Genomic DNA, 21,826 nt, shown 5'->3' on the forward strand with positions numbered 1-21,826 from the left:
TTACTGATTGGATGTGGGATGAGAGGAGTGAAGAATTAGTCGAAGATTTTTGACCTGAGCAGTTGGAGGGATAGAGTTGCCTTAATTATGTGGGTAAGCCTGGAAGAGCAGGTTTGAAGAGATGATCAGGAGCTCAGTTTTGGACATGTTAAGTTTATGATGCCTATTAGACATCCAAATGTAAGTGTTTAGTAGGCATTCTAATTATGAACACAGTTTTATGTTTTTTCTTTAAATGAAATGATATTAAGACAGTGCACTTACTGTTCTGAAGATATATTACATTTGTTAATATCTTAATTTTTAACATGTTCAATCCTGGCGAAACTTGAATATTTTGGAGAAAGAGAAATTGTCTGACTGCTTTTGGCTTTGCTGCCAGAGTTGATGGTACTTTCTTAGAGTTAAGTAAAGACGTCATTCCAATTTTAGAAATGGAAATATAACTATATAGTCTGAGTGTTTTTACTTACTTTCTATTTTAGGTCCTATTACTGCTGGATTGTGCAAGATATTTAACCCTGTTTTTTTTGAGGTATGACTTAAATATCAAACATCTTAAATAAGAAAAGGGAAACATTTTAGTTTTGGAAGTCAGAATGCCAAGGAGAAGGAAAAATCTTGGGGGAAACCCTTTTCGGAAGACTGCAAACTCTAAGGAAGTTGTCGTATCCAGTGTTGCTAGTCATGAGGAGCCAACCACTACTCTTCCTTCCATGTGTGAGACAAAAGTTGATCAGGAAGAACTCTTCACCGTTATCTCAGAGATGTTTTCTGATCTGGATCCCGATGTAGTGTATTTGATGCTTTCTGAATGTGATTTCAAAGGTGAGAAAAAGTTTAGTTTGAACCCTTTGCATCTTATAAGAAGACTTCATGTACTATGCCGTGACCAGTAGTAATATAGAAAAACGACTGCCTTATTTCTATTTTGTTCATCACTTATTGAGCATCTGCCTGGGCAAGGTACTAAGTTTGGTATTAAAGCATAGTTTCTGCTTTCAAGAAATGTATAGTTCTAGATGTAAGATTTATGTATAGATATCATATTCTATGTTTTATTTTTTTTTTTACCTTCTTCCTAAAACAGATTAGCACTATTGACATTTTGGACCAGATAATTCTTTGTTGTGAGTGGCTCTCCTGTGCATTGTAGGATGTTCAGCAGCATCCCTGGCCTATACCCACTAGATGCCAGTAGCACTTCCCACTACCAAATGGAGACAATTAAAAATGCCTCCATATATTGTCATATGTCCCTGGGGGGCAAAATTATCCCCAGTTGAGAACCGCTGTCCTAAATGTAAGCTCCATAAAGACGGATTTTAAAAATGGTTTTGTTTTACTGCTGTATCCCCAGCCCCTAAAATAGCAAATGACTCATAGGAGGACCTCAGTAAATATTTATTGAGTGAAGAGGTAATTATAATTGTGGGAATGAGAGCTGATTAAGAGTTGAGGCTAGTAGAGTAGTATGGTTTCAAAACATTGGCTTTGGAGTCAAGAAACCTAGATTGGATTTCCAGCTCTGCCACTTAACCTCTCTGGGTCTCAGTTTTCTTATCTGTTAATGAGAAGAATAATAGTATGTATCTCATGGGCCTTTTTTGGTAAGGATTGAGGTGGTTTTTTTTTTTTTTTTGGTAAAGTCTTCAGTATAGTATGTTATTAATAACTTGTAATAAATTGTTTAGAAGTACGTTTGCAGACAGAAGGGAAACTATCAAAGTTGACTGGATGAGTAAATGTTGATGCTTAGTATTGCTATTGGCCATGATTAGTGTTAAGATAAAATTATTCTAGATTTGGGAATTTTTGATAATGCATGATAAGCTTCCATTTTTATTCATTAAGTGGTCTGTGATGTGAGCATATCTTATCTATTCTGTTATGTATGCAGAAAACCAGTTTTTAGTAGTCCACATATGCTCAGAAATGATAGTGTGTAGAATTTTATAAGTGTGAGTTCAACATTTATTTCTAATTTTGATGTCTTTAAAGTTTATTTGTTGCACATACACTAACACAGCAATGAGGAATTACAAGAAAAATATATTACCCTTACATACTAACAAAAAACATATTTTGCTTTTCCAGGATCTTCTCTATACCTTGTTCATAAATACTGATATTTTGATTAGTTTGAGTAATAGCATTGATGAAATTGTATATTCTGCTTTTTAAACTTAACATAAGCATTTTTTCAATGTTGCTGCAATCTTTATTTTTAATAGCTTTCTAACATTTCACTGAGTTGTGCTTTATTTAATTATGTCTAAACTTTTCATGAATAATTAATATTGCAGAGAACATCTTGGTACAAATAGCCTTTTCCTTCTTTTGACTTAGTCCCAATTAGTCCCAAAGTTTTATTTTCTTGTGTCACAGGGTAAGAACAGTTTTCAGTTCTTGGAAACATACCACTAAATTGCCTTCCAAAAAGATGTGCTGATTTGTAATACCACCAGCCCAGTATAAGTCTAGTGGTTTCACCACAGCCTTTTCAGCATTGTGTAGTAGTATTTTTAAGATTTTAATAGGAATAAAATGACACCTTTTCTTAGTTTGTGTTTTTTTTTAAAATAAAGAGGAATGTTGAATGTTTTTTTAAAATAAAGAGGAATACATTTTTGTATATGATTGTTCATTCATTCTTGTATTCTTGTGTGAATTGTTGATTCATGTGTTTTTTGTTGTTTTATACTATTGTTTTTTTTCCAACACTTGTAAGGACTTTTCTTTTGTGTAGTATGTGTCTTGATCTTTTACTTATTTTTGCTTAATACTATTTTTCTTTATATACATGTTAACTTTTTTGGTTGATCTTTTCTTTTGTGGTTTTTCTATCATGTAGAGTTTTTTTCATAGAAATATGTCGTGTAATGGTTTTTTTTTCTTTTTCCATGTTTAGGCCATCTAGTTTTGGTAGGATTGCTATAATCTCCTAACTGGTCTCTCTGCCAGGTTTGCCCCCTCCAATCCGTCTTTGTTTTTCTTCTTAAGGGAACATTAATTGGGTGCTACTAGGTGCCAGTCCTTGTGCACAGCACTTTTTCATGGATTATCTCATTTAATCCTCACAACAACCCTATGAGGTAGGTACTTTTATTATCCCCATACAGCAAATGAGAAAATCAAGGCTTAGGAAGGTTAAGTAACTTGTTCAAAGTGTCATCGCCAGCGTGTAGGGGTTTAAATGCTGGTGTTCTGACTCCAGACCAGAGCTGTTACCTACTGTGCTGTGCTGTTTCCATATTTATCTTTCTTAAAACAAAACAAGATAAAACAAAAAAGCCCCAAATTTGAAATGCTTACCAATGCTCATGGCTCCTTATTTGTCTTATAACGGAAAGAGCTCAGCATTGTAGTCAGGCATGCCAGTCCTGGGTCTGTCACTTATTATCTGTGTGACTTGGGCCAAGTTATGTACTTTTTAAAAATTTCTTTATTGAGGTCATATTGTCTTATAACATGGTGTATATTTTAGCTGTACGTTTTTATATATCAGTTTCCCTATAGACTGCATCGTGTTCACCACCAATAGTCTAATTTTTATCTGTCACCGTACATATGTGTCCCTTTACCCCTTCTGCCCTCCCCCCAAGTTATATACTTTTTGGACTTCATTTTCTTCATTTGTTTGCTAGGAATACTATGTATACCTCATAGTAGTATTTGGGGATTCAGTAAGGTGATACATATAAACCTTCTACCCCAAATGCTATGACAGGTAGTTTCTTTTCAAGTTCCCTTAGAAAATAAAATGGATATTTCTTACCATGACATATAGGACCCTTCAAAATTTCACCTGATCTCTGTTTCCAGTTTTGTCTTCTTTTCTTATCCACCATGCTACTATGTGCCCACACTCCAACCAACTTCTCTTAATACCGTAAACATGCTTTGTGTTTTCAAGACTGGCTTTGCCTTTCCCCTCTGTGTCTAACAACTTTCTTTTTAATCTTCAAGTCCCAGTTCGTGTACCAGCTTATGTGAAATCTTTCCTTATTCTCCTATAAGGCTGCTCATAGCATTTGTATATTATTAAAAGTGTGCATTATTTAATTTATATTATAATGTAATTGTCTTCTAATGTAGTTATCTTTAATTGCCTCCATTAGACTGCAGAAGTTCTTTGGGTGTAGTAAGATGTCTTATTCATCTTTGTACTAAGTATGTGTGATATATAGTACATGCTCATACATATTTTTTGTATTAAGTGAAATTGATAGCATGGACTATAAAAACAAATTAGATTTACTGAGAGTACTTAAAATACTTAATCCTTAAAGGGCATGTAGTAGGTAAGTATTTGTTGAATAAATCATCTAGTTTTAGGATCTTTATAAATAGCCCTAATACATGCAATTACAGATATTTTTCCATTTACTCAATAAATTTGTCAGAGAATATCTACTTGATGGCAGTTTTTTACCCTAGTTTATTACTGTTTGTCTGAAAGTAACAACATTGCACATCTCCGTCATTCATTTAAACCTTTTACTAATATGGACTGGTATATTACTGCTATAGTAAAATATTAATTTAAAAAAATAACTTGAATATTTATAAATTTTTCTACAATGCAGAATCCAGTATGATTATAGTGGATTTTAATCAAATCTATTTTCAGTACATAAATATATATTTTGTTGGTGTTATTGTTATTCTTGTTGTTGTACAGTTGAAAATGCCATGGATTGTCTATTAGAATTATCTGCCACTGATGCCAAGATAGAAGAATCATCTTCAAAAAGCTTTGTTGCTTCTGAGAACCAAGTAAGTGCAGCAGGACATGAAATAATGGAAAAGCGTCCTCCTGAAGAAGAGAATGAAGATTCAAAAATGGATTCATTTTTGGACATGCAGCTAACTGAAGACTTGGATTCCTTAATACAGAATGCTTTTGAGAAATTGAACTCTTCTCCTGATGACCAAGTATACTCATTTTTGCCTTTGCAAGATGATAATAGTTTTAGTGACTCGAGTGCATTTATAAATTCAGATTCAAGTAGTATGACTCCCATTCTTTCTACACAAAATATGGATTTGAACAGTGAAAATTTAGAGGATTCTGCCTCTACATTAAGTTCAAACCCTTTAACTTCACATTCAATTTCGAATGAGTCCAAAAGTGTTATAAAGGATAACACATTGGCACTGGAAGAGTCTCTTCTCAGTAGTTCTTTAAACGTAGCAAGTGACACTATGGTGGGTCGTAACAACCTCAATCAAAGACAGAAAGAGCTTTTAGAATCTGAGTGTTTTGAGGCTCAGTTCTCTCAGGCCCCTGTAGATTTGGATGCCAACGAACCTCAGGTTTCTTTAAACCTTACTGGGCAAAATCCAGGGCTTGGTTTACTAGGTACAGGTGGGGATCAGAAATCTACTTCTGTCCCTGATGTGTTTGTACCTTCTGAAGAATTCAATTTCAAGTCACACAAACATACTGAACTGCCACCAAAGGGGAAGGATGTGAATTATTGCCCAGTACTTACCCCTCTCCCTCTACTCCTGCCTCCTCCTCCACCTCCACCAATGTGGAATCCAATGATTCCTGCTTTTGACCTCTTTCAAGGGAACCATGGCTTTGTAGCTCCTGTTGTAACCACAGCTGCACACTGGAGACCTGTCAACTATACGTTTCCACCCCCAGTTATTTCTCACACTTCCCCAACAAAGGTATGGAGAAATAAAGAGGGAACAAGTGCTTATCAAGTACAAGAAACTCCAGTTTCTCAGGTTGTAAGAAGGAAGACATCATCTTATGTTGGACTAGTTCTTGTTCTTCTCAGAGGGCTTCCGGGATCAGGAAAATCTTTTCTGGCAAGGTATGAGGTTTAATTGAGTTTTAAAAAAGAGTGTTCGCGAACCTGAACCTTTATAATAGAGAGTATGAATATGTGAAATTCTTTTGCTTAATAGAAATGTTTAGTAACCCCTGAAATGTTTTGTTTTTACTATTTTTTTCTAACTTTGTAGCTAATAGCACTGTTCTCTCCAGAAGTTTTTATTGAATTCTTTCATCTGAGGTTATCATTTTGAGAGACAGAATAGAGGAAATTAAAGGTGATTTCAAGATTGTGAGCTTGTGAAATCAACAGAAATAGCTTTATGTGGAAGAAAACTAATTTGGGAGAAAAATGAGTTCATCTTTGATTATAAAGAGCCATAATAGGTTTTGAATTCAAGGAAGTCTTAAATACAAGAATTCTGCTGGTAGTTGGAAATTTGGGATTGTAGCATGTTGTTAAATAATGGGTTTAGAAATGTATGATTTGAAGGAAGAGAGCACAGGAGGAATCACTGGTAGTCAGAGAACTTCAAATTTTCAGTGATTTATTTGCTACAAAATACGATACCCTCAATTATTTTATCTCATGTCCATCTGTTTCCCTTTTGTAGTTAAGGTAGGTTGTGGGTGCCTTGGTCTGGGAGACTAGAGTCAGGGTTAGAAGCAGCTTTGTTGTGTTTTCAGTGGCACATGTTAAAGAGTATTGTTTTCAGAGTCTCTCCTACCCACCTTATCCTTTAAATTCCAGAAGATTTACGTCTAATATATTTTATTTGCCAGTTATTTTTTTTTCTTTTTCTTCCAAATATTTAACTTTTTGCTTTCTTCTATTCTTACCTGGGTCTTTTTTATTTGATCCTGGGTGTGTCTGGTCTTAGTGAATTTGCATATTAGTGAATATGTATATATACTTGGGAATGTCTTTGATGAGCTCATTCTCACCTGTTTTCTGATATGCTTTCTTTGTCTGGATATATCTTCCAGTAAATTTCCACGTTTTCTACTCATATAGTTATAAGCGTATTCTTCTGTAGACATATTATAGGCTTTCTCACTGATTTAATAATAACAATAATAAAACATTTTAATTTGCTATTATGGATATTACAATCCCTCATGGTATTGCATTTTGTGAAAGCGATTGGAACGAAAGGTGGTACCTTAAAGGTAATAGGGCTGTGACACAGGTTTGAAGAACTAGGTTTCAGGGGCCATGGAGCCAGAGGCAGCTACAGTTAGAGAATGGGAAGAGAAAGAAGTACTTGTCATAAAGGAGGAACTTACTAATATTTTTGAATGAGCAGAGAGAAATAACTGGGAAGTGCAGAGACGTAGAAACTGAGTTTTCTCCGAGAGAATGGTCCATAGTATTAAACTAGTGTGCAAGCCCAAGGAAAGTGAAGGATGAAAAAAAGCCTTTTGGATTTATTGGAAAGAAGATCATGAATGGATATCTTAAAAACAATTTTGTTGCACTGTGAAGGTAGAAGACAAAGGGTTAAGGAAGCATTGATAATAAAGCGGTCAAGGGAAGGAGAGAAGTTGGATGAGCCTTGAAAGGGGTCCTTAAAGCATGGTGAAAATTTTTAAAGATAGATGAGATACATGCATGTTTAAAGAGAAAAGATGTGTCAGAGAAGGGAAAACTTAAGAGATAAAAGAGAAGAGGATAAATGTAGGAGTCTTAGAAGGTAGGATCAAGTGAGCATTCACTAGAATGTAAGCTCCATGAGTGCAAGAATTTTTGTCCTTTTTTGTTCATTGATGTGTGCTCAGTGCTTAAACTAGTGCCTGGCACTTAGTAGATGCTAATAAAAATTAAATTCAAAAGATATATTTTATCTTTAGTTATATTTATACATATTTTAGAAGGAGAGGATAAATGGTGATATTTTACAAAAGGTCAAGAATGGTAGCATTGAGCCAGCCCTGATGGCCCAGTTGTTCAAGTTCGGTGCACTTTGCTTCCACAAAGTGAACCCAGGTTCTGTTCCCAGGCGTGGAACACACCACTTGTCTGTCAGTAGCCATGCTGTGGCAGCGGCTCACATAGAAGAACTAGAAGGACTTACAACTAGAATATACAACTATATACTGGGGCTTTGGGGAGAAAAAATAAAAAGAATGGTAGCATTGTTATGTCTCCATGGATTCTATTTGCTTAGTTTTTGCATATATCTCAATTATGTGGAAGATAAATTCCAGAATCAGGAAAGAGAGATGTCAGGAAACCCCCCACAAAACTATCTTAACTTTGTATAGTTTTACAGATTAATAGTCTATTAACACTATACTGTTGGATGTTTCTGGCATACTCGCTAAATTTATAGCAATATATGAAGAGCTTTAGTTGCTTTTGAAGATCTGTTGAATATCAAGGTACTTGCCTACCTTGAAGTAACCTTCCAGTTAGAGTGGATGAAGTAGATCAGTGTCTATCAAGTGACCAGATGAGGGGGATGCCTATGACTGATAAGAGTTCTGAAGCATTTTCAGTTACCAGGTTTTCTTGATAATTCAAAAAATTTGTTAATCTTCAAACCTTTGTAGTTAAGGATAAAGGATTTTATAACATTAAAAAAAGTTTCTGAAATAATAATTTATGTAAAGCAAAATAGACTTGCCTTAGGTCAATTTTCTTGGGAGTCAAACTTTTGCTTAGAGGATTTACAATATAACTTGTTTGAATGTTACAATATTCTCTTTTAAATAATAATACTTGAATTTTTAATTTGGATTATGACCTTGTAAAAATTAGGAGAGAGAATTTGAAGAAAAATTAATGAAAATAATTCCATTTTATCATTCACAGGACTTTGCAAGAGGATAATCCGAGTGGAGTCATTCTTAGTACTGATGATTATTTTTACATAAATGGACAGTACCAGTTTGATGTAAAGTACTTAGGAGAAGCACATGAATGGAACCAGAATCGTGGTAAGAATAGACATCAGATTCTGGATAATATTAGGAGTAGTGTAAAGAAAAAATCTGCTTAGTATTTGTATTTTGAGAGACATGTAACTTTTAAAAAGTTTTAGTTAACTTTAATTCTATATTATAATTGTATGTAATATATATAAAATTATAACTATAACAGTTCTTATGTTACGTAGTAAGAGGTAGTCTTATTTCACAGAGTTGTTATGAGGGTTAAACAAGTTAATTTTTGTAAAATGCTTAGAACATTGCATGGCATATTTAAGTTTTATTTAATCAATATTTTGTCAGAAGTAAATCAGATTTTCTACTTGGGTCTCAGAATAGCTCAAGATGGTTACAGTTGTCTGGTATGCTCTGGTTTCTGTTTCCTAAATTTGAATTTGCTTTGTTAACCGCTAGTCTTCCCCAGGTTAGTTTAATTTTAATTTTTATGGAAGATGATGTGAGAGTAAAAATGGCTCTCCTCAAAGTGAATCTGCAGGGAGATCATAGGTAAAATCCTAATTTCTTTATTAGTGCAACTATTTATTTGCTGAAGATGGTTTTATCGTGAAGTGTTTAGTTATATGAATAGTTTGAATTTTATATGGGGAATTCTTATTAAGACATATAGACAATATTTTACTTAGCCTTTCTTTTATGATAAATGCATTGTGAGGGTGATTCTTGAGTTTGCTGTTTTCAGACATTGTTAAATTCTTCTGTATTCTTTCTTGAACTAAATCTTCAAGTGAGAACTCAGGAATATGAAAATACCAACACAGCTAAAAATAAAGGAAACAGTATGATGTGGTGAAGAGCAATCTTGTATTTGTCAGTTACTAGCTGTGTGATCTTGTGCAAGTTTCAGTCATGCACCGCATAACAGCATTTCAGACCACGTAAATGATGGTGGTCTTGAATGATTGGTACCATATAGCCTAGGTGTGTAGTAGGCTATACCATCTAGGTTTGTGTAAATACTCTATGATGTTCACACACTGACGAAATCACCTAACAATGCATTTCTCAGAACGTGTCCCTGTCGTTAAGCAGTGCATGACTGTGTTTATACTCTCCAAGGCTGTTGTCTCCCTCTGTAAAAGGGCATAATAATGCTTAACCCCCAGGATTGTTGTAAAGATTGAAAATGAGGATGAAAAATGCTTAGGAATAGTTCAACCTGCCCTTGCTACAGGAACAACCACAGCAATATTAATATTAAATCTTTTTTTTTTGGTGAGAAAGAATGGCTCTGAGCTAATACCTGTTGCCAACCTTTCTCTTTTTGCTTGAGGAAGATTGGCCCTGAGCTAACTAGCATCTATACCAGTCTTTCTCTATTTTGTATGTGGGTCGCCCCACAGCATGGCTTTAATGAGTGGTCTAGGCCCACACTTGGGATCCGAAGCCATGAGCTAAGTGCGCCGAACTTAACCAATGTGCCGGCCCGCTTATCTGTCTTTTTGATTATAGCTATCCTGGTGTGTGTGAAGTGGTATCGCATTGTGGTTTTGATTTGCATTTCCCTAACGGCTGATGGTGTTGAGCATCTTTTTGGCTTTTTGGACATTTGTTTATCTTCTTTGGAGAGATGTCTGTTCAAGTTTTTTGCCATTTTTAAATTGAATCATTTGTTTTTTTCATTACTGAGTTGTAAGAGAGTAGACAGAACTTTTAAAACTTCCAAATAATTTCCTTGTAAGGGTTATTTATTGTGGTGTATCATTAATTTACTGAATGATCTAATTCCTTGGGAAAAAGGTAGTTTTATAAGAAAACCTCTTGCACAACAGTATATCATAATATTTTCTTCATTTCAAATCATTGTATCTTTTTTTGGTGTTTGTCTATATTTTTTGTTTGTTTTTAAGCTTTATTTTGGAATAATTTTAGATTTATGGGAAGGTTTCAAAAGCAGCATTGAGTTCTGTATATCCCTCACCCATTTTCCCCTGATGTTAACATCTTATATAACCCTGGTACATTTGTCAAGACTAAGAAATTAACATTGGTACATTACTGTTAATTAAACTCTAGACTTTATTTGGATTTTAGTTTTTCTACTGAAGACCTTTTCTGTTCCAGAATCTTATCCAGGATACCGTGTTGCTTTTAGCATGATATTGTTTTTAATGATAGCTTTTTTTTTCATTTATGCTGTTTGTACATGTAACACACACAAAACTTAGATCAGATAGTTTTTATTTAATAATTTTCTCTGATTATAACCTTAGTATTTATTTATTTAGTATTTATTATTCAACATTTACCTGTACTTTAATTTGTCATGTACTCAAAAGTGATATTTCGGGCCGGCCCCGTGGCTTGGCGGTTAAGTGTGCGCACTGTGCTGCCGGCGGCCCGGGTTCGGATCCCAGGTGCGCACTGACGCACCGCTCCTCTGGCCATGCTGGGGCCGCGTCCCACATACGGCAACTAGAAGGATGTGCAGCTATGACAGACAACTATCTGCTGGGGCTTTGGGGGAAAAATAAATAAATAAAAAATCTTTAAAAAAAAAAAAAAGTGATATTTAGAAGTAGGGCTGTGAGTAAAATGAGCACATATTTATGATTTTCAAATTATGAAAGCAAGATCAGACTTTTAAAATATCAAGATAATACTTAATATTGTTATTAAAAATAATTTGTCATTTTCTGTTTGTGTTTTTCAGCAAAAGAAGCATTTGAGAAGAAGATATCCCCTATAATAATAGATAATACAAACCTACAGGCATGGGAAATGAAGCCATATGTTGCTTTGGTTTGTACCATAAATTGTCATAAGTCTATAATATTGGGTTTGAAATTATTGGGAGGCGTTAATTACACAAGTGAATCTCAAGCAAACAGTCCTCGGACTGTTGGTAACTGAGCTTTCTCTGGTCTTTAGCAAAATGAGAAAAGTAGGAATAGTTTTTTCCATAAAGCTTAATTTATTCAATTTTCAAATTCTGAGATTCAGTTTTTAAATTCTAAGATTATTTTTGTTTTTTGATGTCTTTTATGAAAAGGTAGTGGTATTAAATTATAGTTTTATGTTTATGTGTGTGTATATATAATTTTATGTTTGTGTGTGAATATGTATATATGATTTTTTTTCTCAAATTGTTCTCAAGCAATTTCTGAAAATTGTTCTCATTTGGCATAATCAAAATTTGGTTGGCCTTTATTTATTCCCTACATTCTTTTGAAATTTTGCTATTCTGAGAAATTCAGAATTCTGTAAACTCAACTATTTTTGGTTCTCCAAATTTGCCACATTCCTTTTTTGCACAGCTTTGATGTCACCTTTTTCAGGAAGTTAGCATTCATTAACTTACTGAAAAGCTGAGTTGAATACTCTTTCCGCTTTCGTGGCACCCTGGCTTATTTCTGTCATGGCATTAAGCACACTGTTTTTATCAGTAGGCCGTGGTTGGCTAACTTTTTTCTATAAAATGCCAGATAGTAAATATTTTAGGTTTTGTGGGCCACATACAGTCTCTCTTGCATATTCTATTTTTTTCCCCTTTTTTAAAAACAACTTTTTTAAAGATATGAAAACTGTCTTTAACTCCTAGGCTGTACAAATACTGGTTGAATGGCTGGATTTGGCTCTAGGCCATCTCTATATTCTTGAGGGTGGGACTATTGTTTTATTCATCATTGGATCTCCAGGGTATAGCACTGTGCTTGACATATAGTACATATATATTTGTTGAGTAAGTTGATGAATGAAACTTTTGTGAGTATGGGGTATTATTTGGTTTATTCCCCCAAGATTAGCACGTGCCTGGCACCTGGAAGCTAAGTTTATACTTTAGTGAATAAATGTTGTACTTCCGCTTTTATATCTTTGACACATCTAGCCTCTACCTCCTTTGCTATGCCTAGGGCACTTGTACTGTTTTGAAGGTGTGATTCTTCACCTTCTGAAGAAAATTATCTGTCTTTTGGAAGCAAGTGAGATTTTACTTCTGTGCAGGGTTAGTAGAGGAAACAAAGATTTGATTTTACCGTATTGGGAGCTGAAATTCAGTTTGCTTTCTGGCTTTAGGAGTTCATAATTTCTAGGCTGGTATAGTCACCACAGGGGGCATGCTTTCCCCCTTAACCTTACTTGACTTCTCTGTAGGTTTTCTTTAGCTTCCTGCTGTCATCTTAGAAAGTTCTTTAACGGTTTATTTTCCTACGTAGAGAATAAAGCCCCAAATTACTGTTTCTGATTTTCGTTTAGCTTCAGCCTTCTATAAGGTTTTCCTTTCCCCTTTCTCTTATATAATAAGTGAAAATATAAAGCTATTTTTCTAGTATCGATTCCTTGGCTCTTCCCAACTCAGAAGTATAAGGGACTCCTGCTTATCATAGAGTGCCAAACTCATTTTTTCTTCATAAAGAAGTAGATATAGGAGTTACTGTAGAGAAGAATGACTTTTTGCTTCTTTTGGTAGCAAGATAATGAGAGCCCTGGGGGAGTGGAATAGATTGGAGATAACTGTCGGTTACTATCTTGACTGTCATTTACAAAGTAGCTAAGTAGTGAGTTGAGGATAAATAGGGAGCAGTCAAGTATGCTTAGTGGCAACTGGCAAAACTTATTACTTTACTTGTGAGCTATCATATAGCTTGACATAAGTCAGAATCCTCCCTAGTAATATAACGTATTATTAAGATTTGCCTATTGACATATGGGAGTTGAAAAAGTCTTTAAATTCATAGTCTCTCTTTTTCTCTGTGTGTGTGTGCATTTAAAATTAATTTGATCCTAAGAGCTACATGACACCCCTTTAGGTAATTAAAGTCCTGGGCAGTTGCCAGGCCCTGAATAAGTTGTATGAAATTTGGTGCTGGGATGAGGAGATGGAAGTGAGTAGACTCATTACAGAGTGCTATGTCACTTCCTACCTCAGTGTCTGGGTTGACTTTTGGGCTTTTCTGTCAGTAGTGAGAGAATGTAGCAATGACTACTTCTGGCATCTTGTCATAAAACTAAGGGGATCAACAGTGCGAGGTGAGGTGAGGACAGAGATGTAATAATGGTGGTTGGAGAGAAGTAGGGCAGATTAAGTAAGGGCTCATGATCACTGTAAGGACCTTGGATTTTACCTTGAGTGGCGTGTAAGATGTATTAGTTTGCTCAGGCTGCCATAACAAAATACCATAGACTGGGTGGCTTAAACAGCAGAAGTTGATTTTCTCACAGTTTTGGAAGCTAGAAGTCCCAGATCAACGTCCAGTGGGGTCAGTTTCTGGTAAGAGTTCTCTTTCTGGCTTGCAGATGGTCACCTTCTTGCTGTGTTCTCACGTGGTGGAGCAAGTGAGTTGTCTGGTGTCTCTTCGTTTTTTTTTTTTTAATAGTTTATTTACTTTTTAGTGCGGTAACATTGGTTTATAACATTGTATAAATTTCAGGTGTACATTGGTGTCTCTTCTTATAAGGACACTAAGCCTATCGGATTAAGGTCTCACCATTATGACTTCATTTAACCTTAATTACTTGCATAATTAAGGCCCTATCTTCAAGTATAGTCACATGATAGGAATGGGGTTTCAACATATGGGGTTTGAGGAGACACAGACATTTAGTCCATAACAGAGGGTTTTGAACAGAGTGGTGACATGATCCAACTATTAACAGGATCACTGTAGTGTAGTGTTGAGATTAGACTTGGGAGGACAAGGATGGAAGCAGGGAGACTAGTTAGAGGGCTATAGCAGTAATTAAAGTAAGAGATCGTGTGACTCAGACCAACATGGTAGCAGTGAAGGTAACAGTAGTGATTAGATTGTGGATATATTTTGAAAGTAGAGCCAACTGAATTTCTTGGTGGATTGATGTGAATGTGAAAGGAAAAGAGGAGTCAAGTATGACATCAAGGTTGGTTTTTGGCTTGTGTAACGAGGTTGTCATCAGCTGAGATGAAGAAGGGTTCAGATAGAATAGTTTTGGGGTGGGTGTGGGGTAATGGATTTCAAAAGTTTAGGTTTGAATATGTTAAATTTGTTGAATAGGTAGTTGGATCTATGAGTTTGGAGTGCAGGAATGAATTCTGGGCTAAAGATATATATTTGAGAGTCATCACCATATGGATGATATTTAAAACCAAGGAATGGAGTCATATTACCAAGGAAGTAAGTCTGGATCAAAAGTAGAGGATCTAGGACTAAGTCTGGGGCATTCCATTGTGAGAAGAGGTCTGAGTGAAAAGGAAGGACTAGCAGAATGAGAACACTCACCCAGTGGGGTGGGAGGAAGAGCAATAGTGTGTAATGAAGAGAAATGTAAGAAGAGAGTGATGAACTGTGACAAATGCTGCTGAAGGTCAAGAGAGGACTGAAAATTCACCATAGGATTTTTCAGTGTGGAAGTAATTCGTGGTCTTGATGCCCAGTTTCAGTAGAGTAGCCAGTTGGAGTGGGTTTAAGAGAGGCTAGAAGAGAGGAGTTGGAGACAGAGAATATAGTAATTATTTTGAGACATTTTCCTGCAAAGGGGAGCAGGAAAATGGGGAGATAGCTGGCAGGGGAAGTGGGGTTCAGAATAAGATGGGAGAAATAACAGAATGTGATGGGATTGATTCAGGAGGGAGGGAAAAATAGCTGAACTCCATCCTTGAGATGGAGAGAGGAGATGGATCCAGTGCAAAAGTGTAGGGCTTGGCTTTTAGGTTATAGTCATATTAGGGTTTTGGAAAATAGAGTGAGCTGTTATTTAAAGTAGTTTTAAAATTATTAAAGTCATGCATATATATGTTAAATATTCAAACCATAAAAAAGAATGCCTCAAGTCCTACTTTCTTGAGGTAGATGCTTTTAATATTATTTTTGAGAATCTTTCCAGAAGTTTTCTATACATGTACAAATGTGTGAATAATCCTTTTTAACCCAAGTGAAAATTCTGTATCTTATTTTCTTAACAATTTATATTAAGGACTTTTTCTCATTAATACATATAGAATTTAAAAAATTACTGAATAATATTTTCATTGTATGGTTTACCTTCATTTTTTTAGCCAGTTCCATATTAAAAGCCACTGAGTTGTTTGCATTTTATAGCTATTGCAAATAATGGTGAACTGGATATCCTGGTGTATATATATCTTTGCACTTTTATAATATTTATCAGTAGCATAAATTTCTGGAAGTTAATTGCTAGGTCAAAGACATGCATTTTGCCAGTTTAACACACTCATCAAGATTAGATAATCTTTTAGGTTCTTTCAGTTTTAACATGCTATGAATTTGGATGCAATGAATTTAATTTCATGGAAGTAATTATTTTTAATGTTTTCGTCTTTTTTGTATGTAGTCACAAAAACATAAATATAAAGTTCTTTTCCGAGAACCGGACACATGGTGGAAGTTCAAACCGAAGGAACTTGCAAGGTAAAACTTGGAGGCTATCTAACATCTTTTTTATTTCCTGACAGTGATAGTAAGTCCATCTAGATTTTTTCCCCTTATAAATAAGGAATTAAACAAAATGTATTAGATTGCAGCTTTGCCACAAAAATTGATAACAAACAAATTTTCTATTGCCTATAGACTTCTTTTTTCAGATTATAAGAGTTTTTATCTTTTTGTTCCTAAAACTGAGTTAACAGAAAAATTCCAATTGTCTTATATAGTCAGAACTTTATTACTTATTAATATAATGTCAATATTTGAAACTAGAACAGACCCTAGGGTTTGCCGTGCCTGAACCGTGTGCTACTGGGAGGAACAAATTATTGTAGCTGCCTGGTGATTTAGAATACTGGAGGGAAGTGAGGATGTATAGATGGAAAAAGTAGCAAATGTCCAGCTGTTGAGGTATTTCACTCTCCTCCCACCCCCCTTTCCCCAAGGTTAAACATCTTTCTTTATTTAATTGTTTGACTTGACTAAAAATGTTACTCAGGACATGGGCATACAATGTGTTTTGCTTTGTGCTCTGTATTCCCTTCGAGTTAGCCCTAACTTAATTTTGGTCAGGGTGTTTTCTTCTTAAGAGGTAATTTTAACTCATTTCAATACTAACTAAAGGACAGGCTAATTTTAGTATATTCACAATGTTGTGCAACCATCATCTCAAAAAGAAACCCCATATCTGCTGTCAGTCACTCCCAATTCTCCTCTCCCCTTGACAGTCATTAATGTACTTCTCTGTTTCTGTGGATTTGCCTATTCTGGACATTGCATATAAATGGAATCATAGAATATGTGGCCTTTTTGTCTGGCATCTTTCACTTAGCATAATGTTTCAGGGCTCATCCATGTCGTAGTATGTATCAGTACTTCATTCCTTTTTATTATCATTTCTATACATTATTAGATTTGGTTTTCTAATATTTCATTTAGGATTTTAACATCAGTGTAAATGAGTGAGATTGACCTACAGTTTTCTCTTCCTTGCCTTGCCTTGCCTGGCTTTGGTGTCATGGTTTTAGGTTTATAAAATTAGTTGGGAAGTGGTTCTTTTTTTTTCTGAGTTTATGTAAGTTTGAAAGATTGATAGAATTAACCTACGAAACTGTTTGGATCTGGTGTTATCTTTTTTTTTGGTGAGGAAGATTAGCCCTAAGCTAACATAAGTTGCCAATCCTCCTCTTTTTGTTGAGGACTATGGGCCCTGGGCTAACATCCATGCCCATATTCCTCTACTTTATATGGGATGCCACCACAACATGGCTTGTCAAGCAGTGCGTCAGTGTGCCCCCGGGATCCGGGCCTGTGAACCCCTGGGCCGCCCCAGCGGAGTGCGCGCACTTAACCACTATGCCACCAGGCCAGCCTCGGATCTGGTGTTTTCTTTGTGAGAAAGTTCAATTGGAATTTATCCATTACACCACAGTTTTCAAATTTATTAAGAATTTATTAAAATAGTTATAGTATTGTCTTACCGTTTACATCTTTGCAGGATCTATACTTCAAAGTTCCCCTTTTCAGTCCAAATATGTTTATGTGTATCTTTCTTCTTTTTCTCTTGATTAGTCTCACCAGAGATCAGATTTTTTATTATTAGCCTTTTCAAATAAACTTCTCTTTGCTTGGTTGATCTTTCTGTTGTAAATTTGTTTTATGTTTACTTCATCTCTTTTATTCTACTTTCTTTGCTTTTTAAAAATCTATTTTGCTTTGTTTTTTTCTGTTATTTTTAAAAGTCTTTACCTGGAAGTTTAGGTCATTTTCTAATATGAGCTTTTGAGGCCGTAAATTTCCCTGGGTACTATGTTAGCTGCTCCCAGAATTTTAATGTATAATACTTTCTTTTTATCATATATTTTCTAATTTGCATTATGATTAATTTTATTCTTTAACCCTTGGGTTATTTAGAACTATGTTTTAAAATTTCTGAACAGATGGTTTTTAAATTTATCTTTTAAAAAAAATTTGTTTTCAACTTAACTGCAGTAGGTAAGATTGTGTGGTTTGTGTGATACTAGTTCTCTTATGTTTTTTAAGAGAAGTTTTATGGCCTGGTTCATTGTCACTTTTTTATAAATGTTTCATGTTTGCTTGATAAGAATATATACTGGTTATAGTGTGTTAGTATATCATTAAATTATGCTTATTTATTCTGTTGATTACATCTCCTGTAGCTTTACTTTTTTTTTTTTTTTAAAGATTTTATTTATTTATTTTTCCCCCAACGCCCCGGTAGATAGTTGTCTGTCATAGCCGCACATCCTTCTAGTTGCTGTATGTGGGACGCGGCCTCAGCATGGCCAGAGAAGCGGTGCGTCGGTGCCATCCCGGGATCCAAACCCGGGTCGCCAGCAGTGGAGCGCGCGCACTTAACTGCTAAGCCACCGGGCCGGCCCATGTAGCTTTACTTTTTTAAAAAAATTTGCTTGATGGATTAATGTTTAAGGGAGGGATGAGGAAATCTACTGTGAGACAGGTGTGTTGAAGTCTCCCTCTGTTATGCTGAATATGTCAGTTTCTCCTTATAATTCTACAACTTTTGCTTTATATATTCTGAGGATATTTTTTGAAGTGCATATAAGCTTAAGTTTTTTTTTTTTTTTTTGTGAGGAAGATCAGCCCTGAGCTAACATCTGCCAATCCTCCTCTTTTTTTTGCTGGGGAAGACTGGCCCTGGGCTAACATCCATGCCCATCTTCCTCTACTTTATATGGGACACAGCCACAGCATGGCTTGATGAGCAGTGTGTCGGTGTGCGCCTGGCATCTGAACCCCCGGCCGCCGCAGCGGAGCATGCGCACTTAACTGCTTGCGCCACTGGGCCGGCCCCCTAAACTTAAGGTTTTTATATCACTAGTTAATTGAACCTTTTATCCTTGTCTAGTGATTTTCTTTTATCCTTAATATTATTGTTTGTCATAAAGTCTAATTTGTCTAGTATTAATAGAACTACACCAGCTTTCTTTTAATTAGTATTTGAGTGTTATATCTTCTGCCATACTTTTACTGTTAATCTTTCAGTATCTTTATGTTTAGATGTGTCTCTTGTAACCGGTATTGCTGAGTTTTAAAAAATCCACTCTGTCCATCTTTGCCTTTTAACTGATAAGCTTAGTTCTTTTACAGTTATTTTGGTTATTTATATAATTGGTCTTGTTTTTTACTGTTTCACTCTTTGTGTTTTCTATTTATCTCAACTTTTCTGTGATGATTTTTTCTCCTATCACAGATATTATATATTTGGATTTTTTTCTCCTATCATGCCTTATTTTGGATTTTTTTTGATTGAATGTAGATTTTCTTATTCATTTCTTCCTTCTCTACTAATTTGAAAATTACATACACTATTTTTATTCTTTTAGTGGTTACATTAAAAATTCTATCATGCAGTTATGTTAAATTTAACTTTAAAGTTAAACCATTTTCTTAGCCTTCCTCCTCACATATACAAGGACTTGTAAATATTTTAATTCTGGTACTTACTTCCCTTCCAACTTACATGCTATGATTGTCTAGAATGTACAGACAGTGTTTGTTTTCACTCATAAAGTTACTGCTTTGTGCTTAATTTTTCTTTCATCAGACCTTTCATCTGGGAATTTCCTTCTGCCTGACATTCATCTTTTAGAATTTCTTTGGTGTAGGCCTACCTCATGTCAAAATCTTTTTTTTTTTTTTTTAAATCTGAATATTCTTTTACTTCTCATTCTTATAATATGTATTTGCTAGGTGTTGAATATATTCTAGATTGACAGTTTCTGTTATTGAAGATAACATTTAACTCTTCTGACTTCTGTTATTATTGTTGTTAAGTCACCTGTAATTCTAATAGTTGGTTTCTTTGTAGATGACTAGTTTTTTTTTAAATTTCTGGTTGCTTTTAATATCATCTCTTTATCTTTGGTGAATGACAATTTTAGTACTGTGTTTCTAGTTGTGGATTTCTTATTATTTATCTTGTTTGGGATTTGTTGGGCTTCTGAGATCAGGGAATTGATGTCTTTCATCAGTTCTGGAAAATTCTCAGCCATTTTTCTTTAAATTGCTTCTGTCCCATGTACTCTCTTTTCTCTCTCTGGGACTTGGATTAGATGTATAGTAGACCTTTTTGCTCTGTCCTCTGTGTCTATGTCTCTTAACCTGTCTTTCATATTTTCTATCTCTTTGCTTCTCTGTGATCTGAAACCAGTCAAGATCGAGGTAGGTAAATATGAAAGCGAGATTTGCCCAGGTGGCAAATGCTAATATTAGTCCTGGGATCCAGACAGTAAGCCTTGGATCCAACCTAAGATAGAATAGTTGCAACTGACATGTTTTCATTAAGACAAGACCCTTGAGGGACTAAAGCATACCATCTGGCCTTCTGGCAGATGCAAATCCAGATGCTGTATGAATGAAATCACTCACAGTTTAAGGCCTAAGAACTCCCATATATTAGGTTCAACTAAATAAGTGCTCATAAACAAAAACATACAAAGAAATAAGCCACCATGAGTGAAAGTACAAATATAACTTCATATTTGGACATCCATAGACTTAAAATATTAGAATTTTTTTTTTCTTTGCTTGAACTTAAAGTGTATTAAAATGGGGGCCGGCCTGGTGGTGTAGTGGTTAAGTTCGTGCGCTCCGCTTTGGCAGCCTGGGGTTTGCAGGTTCGCATCCCAGGCATGGACCGACACACTGCTTGTCAAGCCATGCTGTGGTGGTGTCCCATATAAAGTAGAGGAAGATGGGCACGGATGTTAGCCGAGGGCCAATCTTCCTCAGCAAAAAGAGGAGGCTTGGCAACTGATGTTAGCTCAGGGCTAATCTTCCTCACACACACACACACACAAATGTATTAAAATGTGTGTTTGCTTTAATTCACCTGGGATCCAATTTTATTCTACCAGCAGGGCCCTTCTGGACATCTAGTCTGCCATAATGGCATAAATGGAAGCCTCTGTAGTGGAATTTTTTTACTCACTAGTTAATAATTAATTAAAGCCTTGAAATGCTAGTCATATTCTCATGAGATTTTTTTTTGCAGAGTTGAAGAATAACTTCTTTTAAAGTTACTAGGATCTGCTAGTTTTTTTCCCAAGTTTGATAAAAGATGTTTGGAAAAGATTGTACGGAATGATTAAGAAAATGGTAATTTAAGACATCCTGAATAAAATGAAAATTAGAGTCAAATAGTATATATTGTGTCATAATAAACCAGCTTTGATATTTTTATGTATTAGGAATATATCGTTTTTCTTGACATTATATGTTTTGATTTTTAAAAAAAATTAATTACCAATATTCCTTCTACCTTTTTCTTCCCTGGAATTTTTAGGCGTAATATTCATGGGATAAGCAAAGAAAAAATAACAAGAATGTTGGAAAACTATCAACGTTTTGTTTCAGTGCCGATAATCATGAGTTCTTCGGTTCCAGAGAAAATTGAACGTATTGAGTTGTGTGCATATTCTTCTGAGGACGGAAGTACTAGGTAGGTTTAAGTCCCTATGTACAAAAATTCAATTTGAAACATAGTTTTAAAGAATATAATTTTGGAGCTTCTGAAATCACTGCCAAAAATCTTTAAAAATAAGGTAGATGTTTGTTATTTGTAGGGTTTAGGTATAGTCTTGTCCAAAGCAGGATATATATAGTTGGTAAGAGAAGTAAAATTTATATGTGCGATGACATGGGAGTTTTTTCATTGTTGTTAAGGTTTTCTGGGTCCATG

At 35.1% G+C, this 21,826-nt stretch overlaps 1 protein-coding gene across 11 annotated transcripts in view; it reads left to right on the top strand.

The window, feature by feature from the left end:
• Positions 1-21,826, top strand: part of N4BP2 (NEDD4 binding protein 2) — a 78,897-nt gene that overhangs the window by 23,410 nt on the left and 33,661 nt on the right. For 7 of the 11 annotated variants that reach the window (XR_015552906.1, XM_087434221.1, XM_087434222.1 and 4 more), the window contains 6 exons: positions 486-828; positions 4,685-5,831; positions 8,607-8,731; positions 11,394-11,482; positions 16,010-16,086; positions 21,431-21,586. Coding sequence is in view for 10 of the 11 variants with exons in the window: in XM_087434221.1 (XP_087290347.1) it covers positions 600-828; positions 4,685-5,831; positions 8,607-8,731; positions 11,394-11,482; positions 16,010-16,086; positions 21,431-21,586 (1,823 nt within the window). In the remaining variant the exon portion in view is untranslated. Of the gene's footprint in view, positions 1-485; positions 829-3,003; positions 3,096-4,684; positions 5,832-8,606; positions 8,732-11,393; positions 11,483-16,009; positions 16,087-21,430; positions 21,587-21,826 lie in introns of those variants that run through there. The other 4 variants (XM_087434218.1, XM_014786867.2, XM_087434219.1 and 1 more) reach the window with 4 other exon arrangements.

Source organism: Ceratotherium simum, chromosome 8 (assembly GCF_057802395.1).
Source record: "Ceratotherium simum simum isolate JZ-2026a chromosome 8, ASM5780239v1, whole genome shotgun sequence".
NCBI lineage: Eukaryota > Metazoa > Chordata > Mammalia > Perissodactyla > Rhinocerotidae > Ceratotherium > Ceratotherium simum.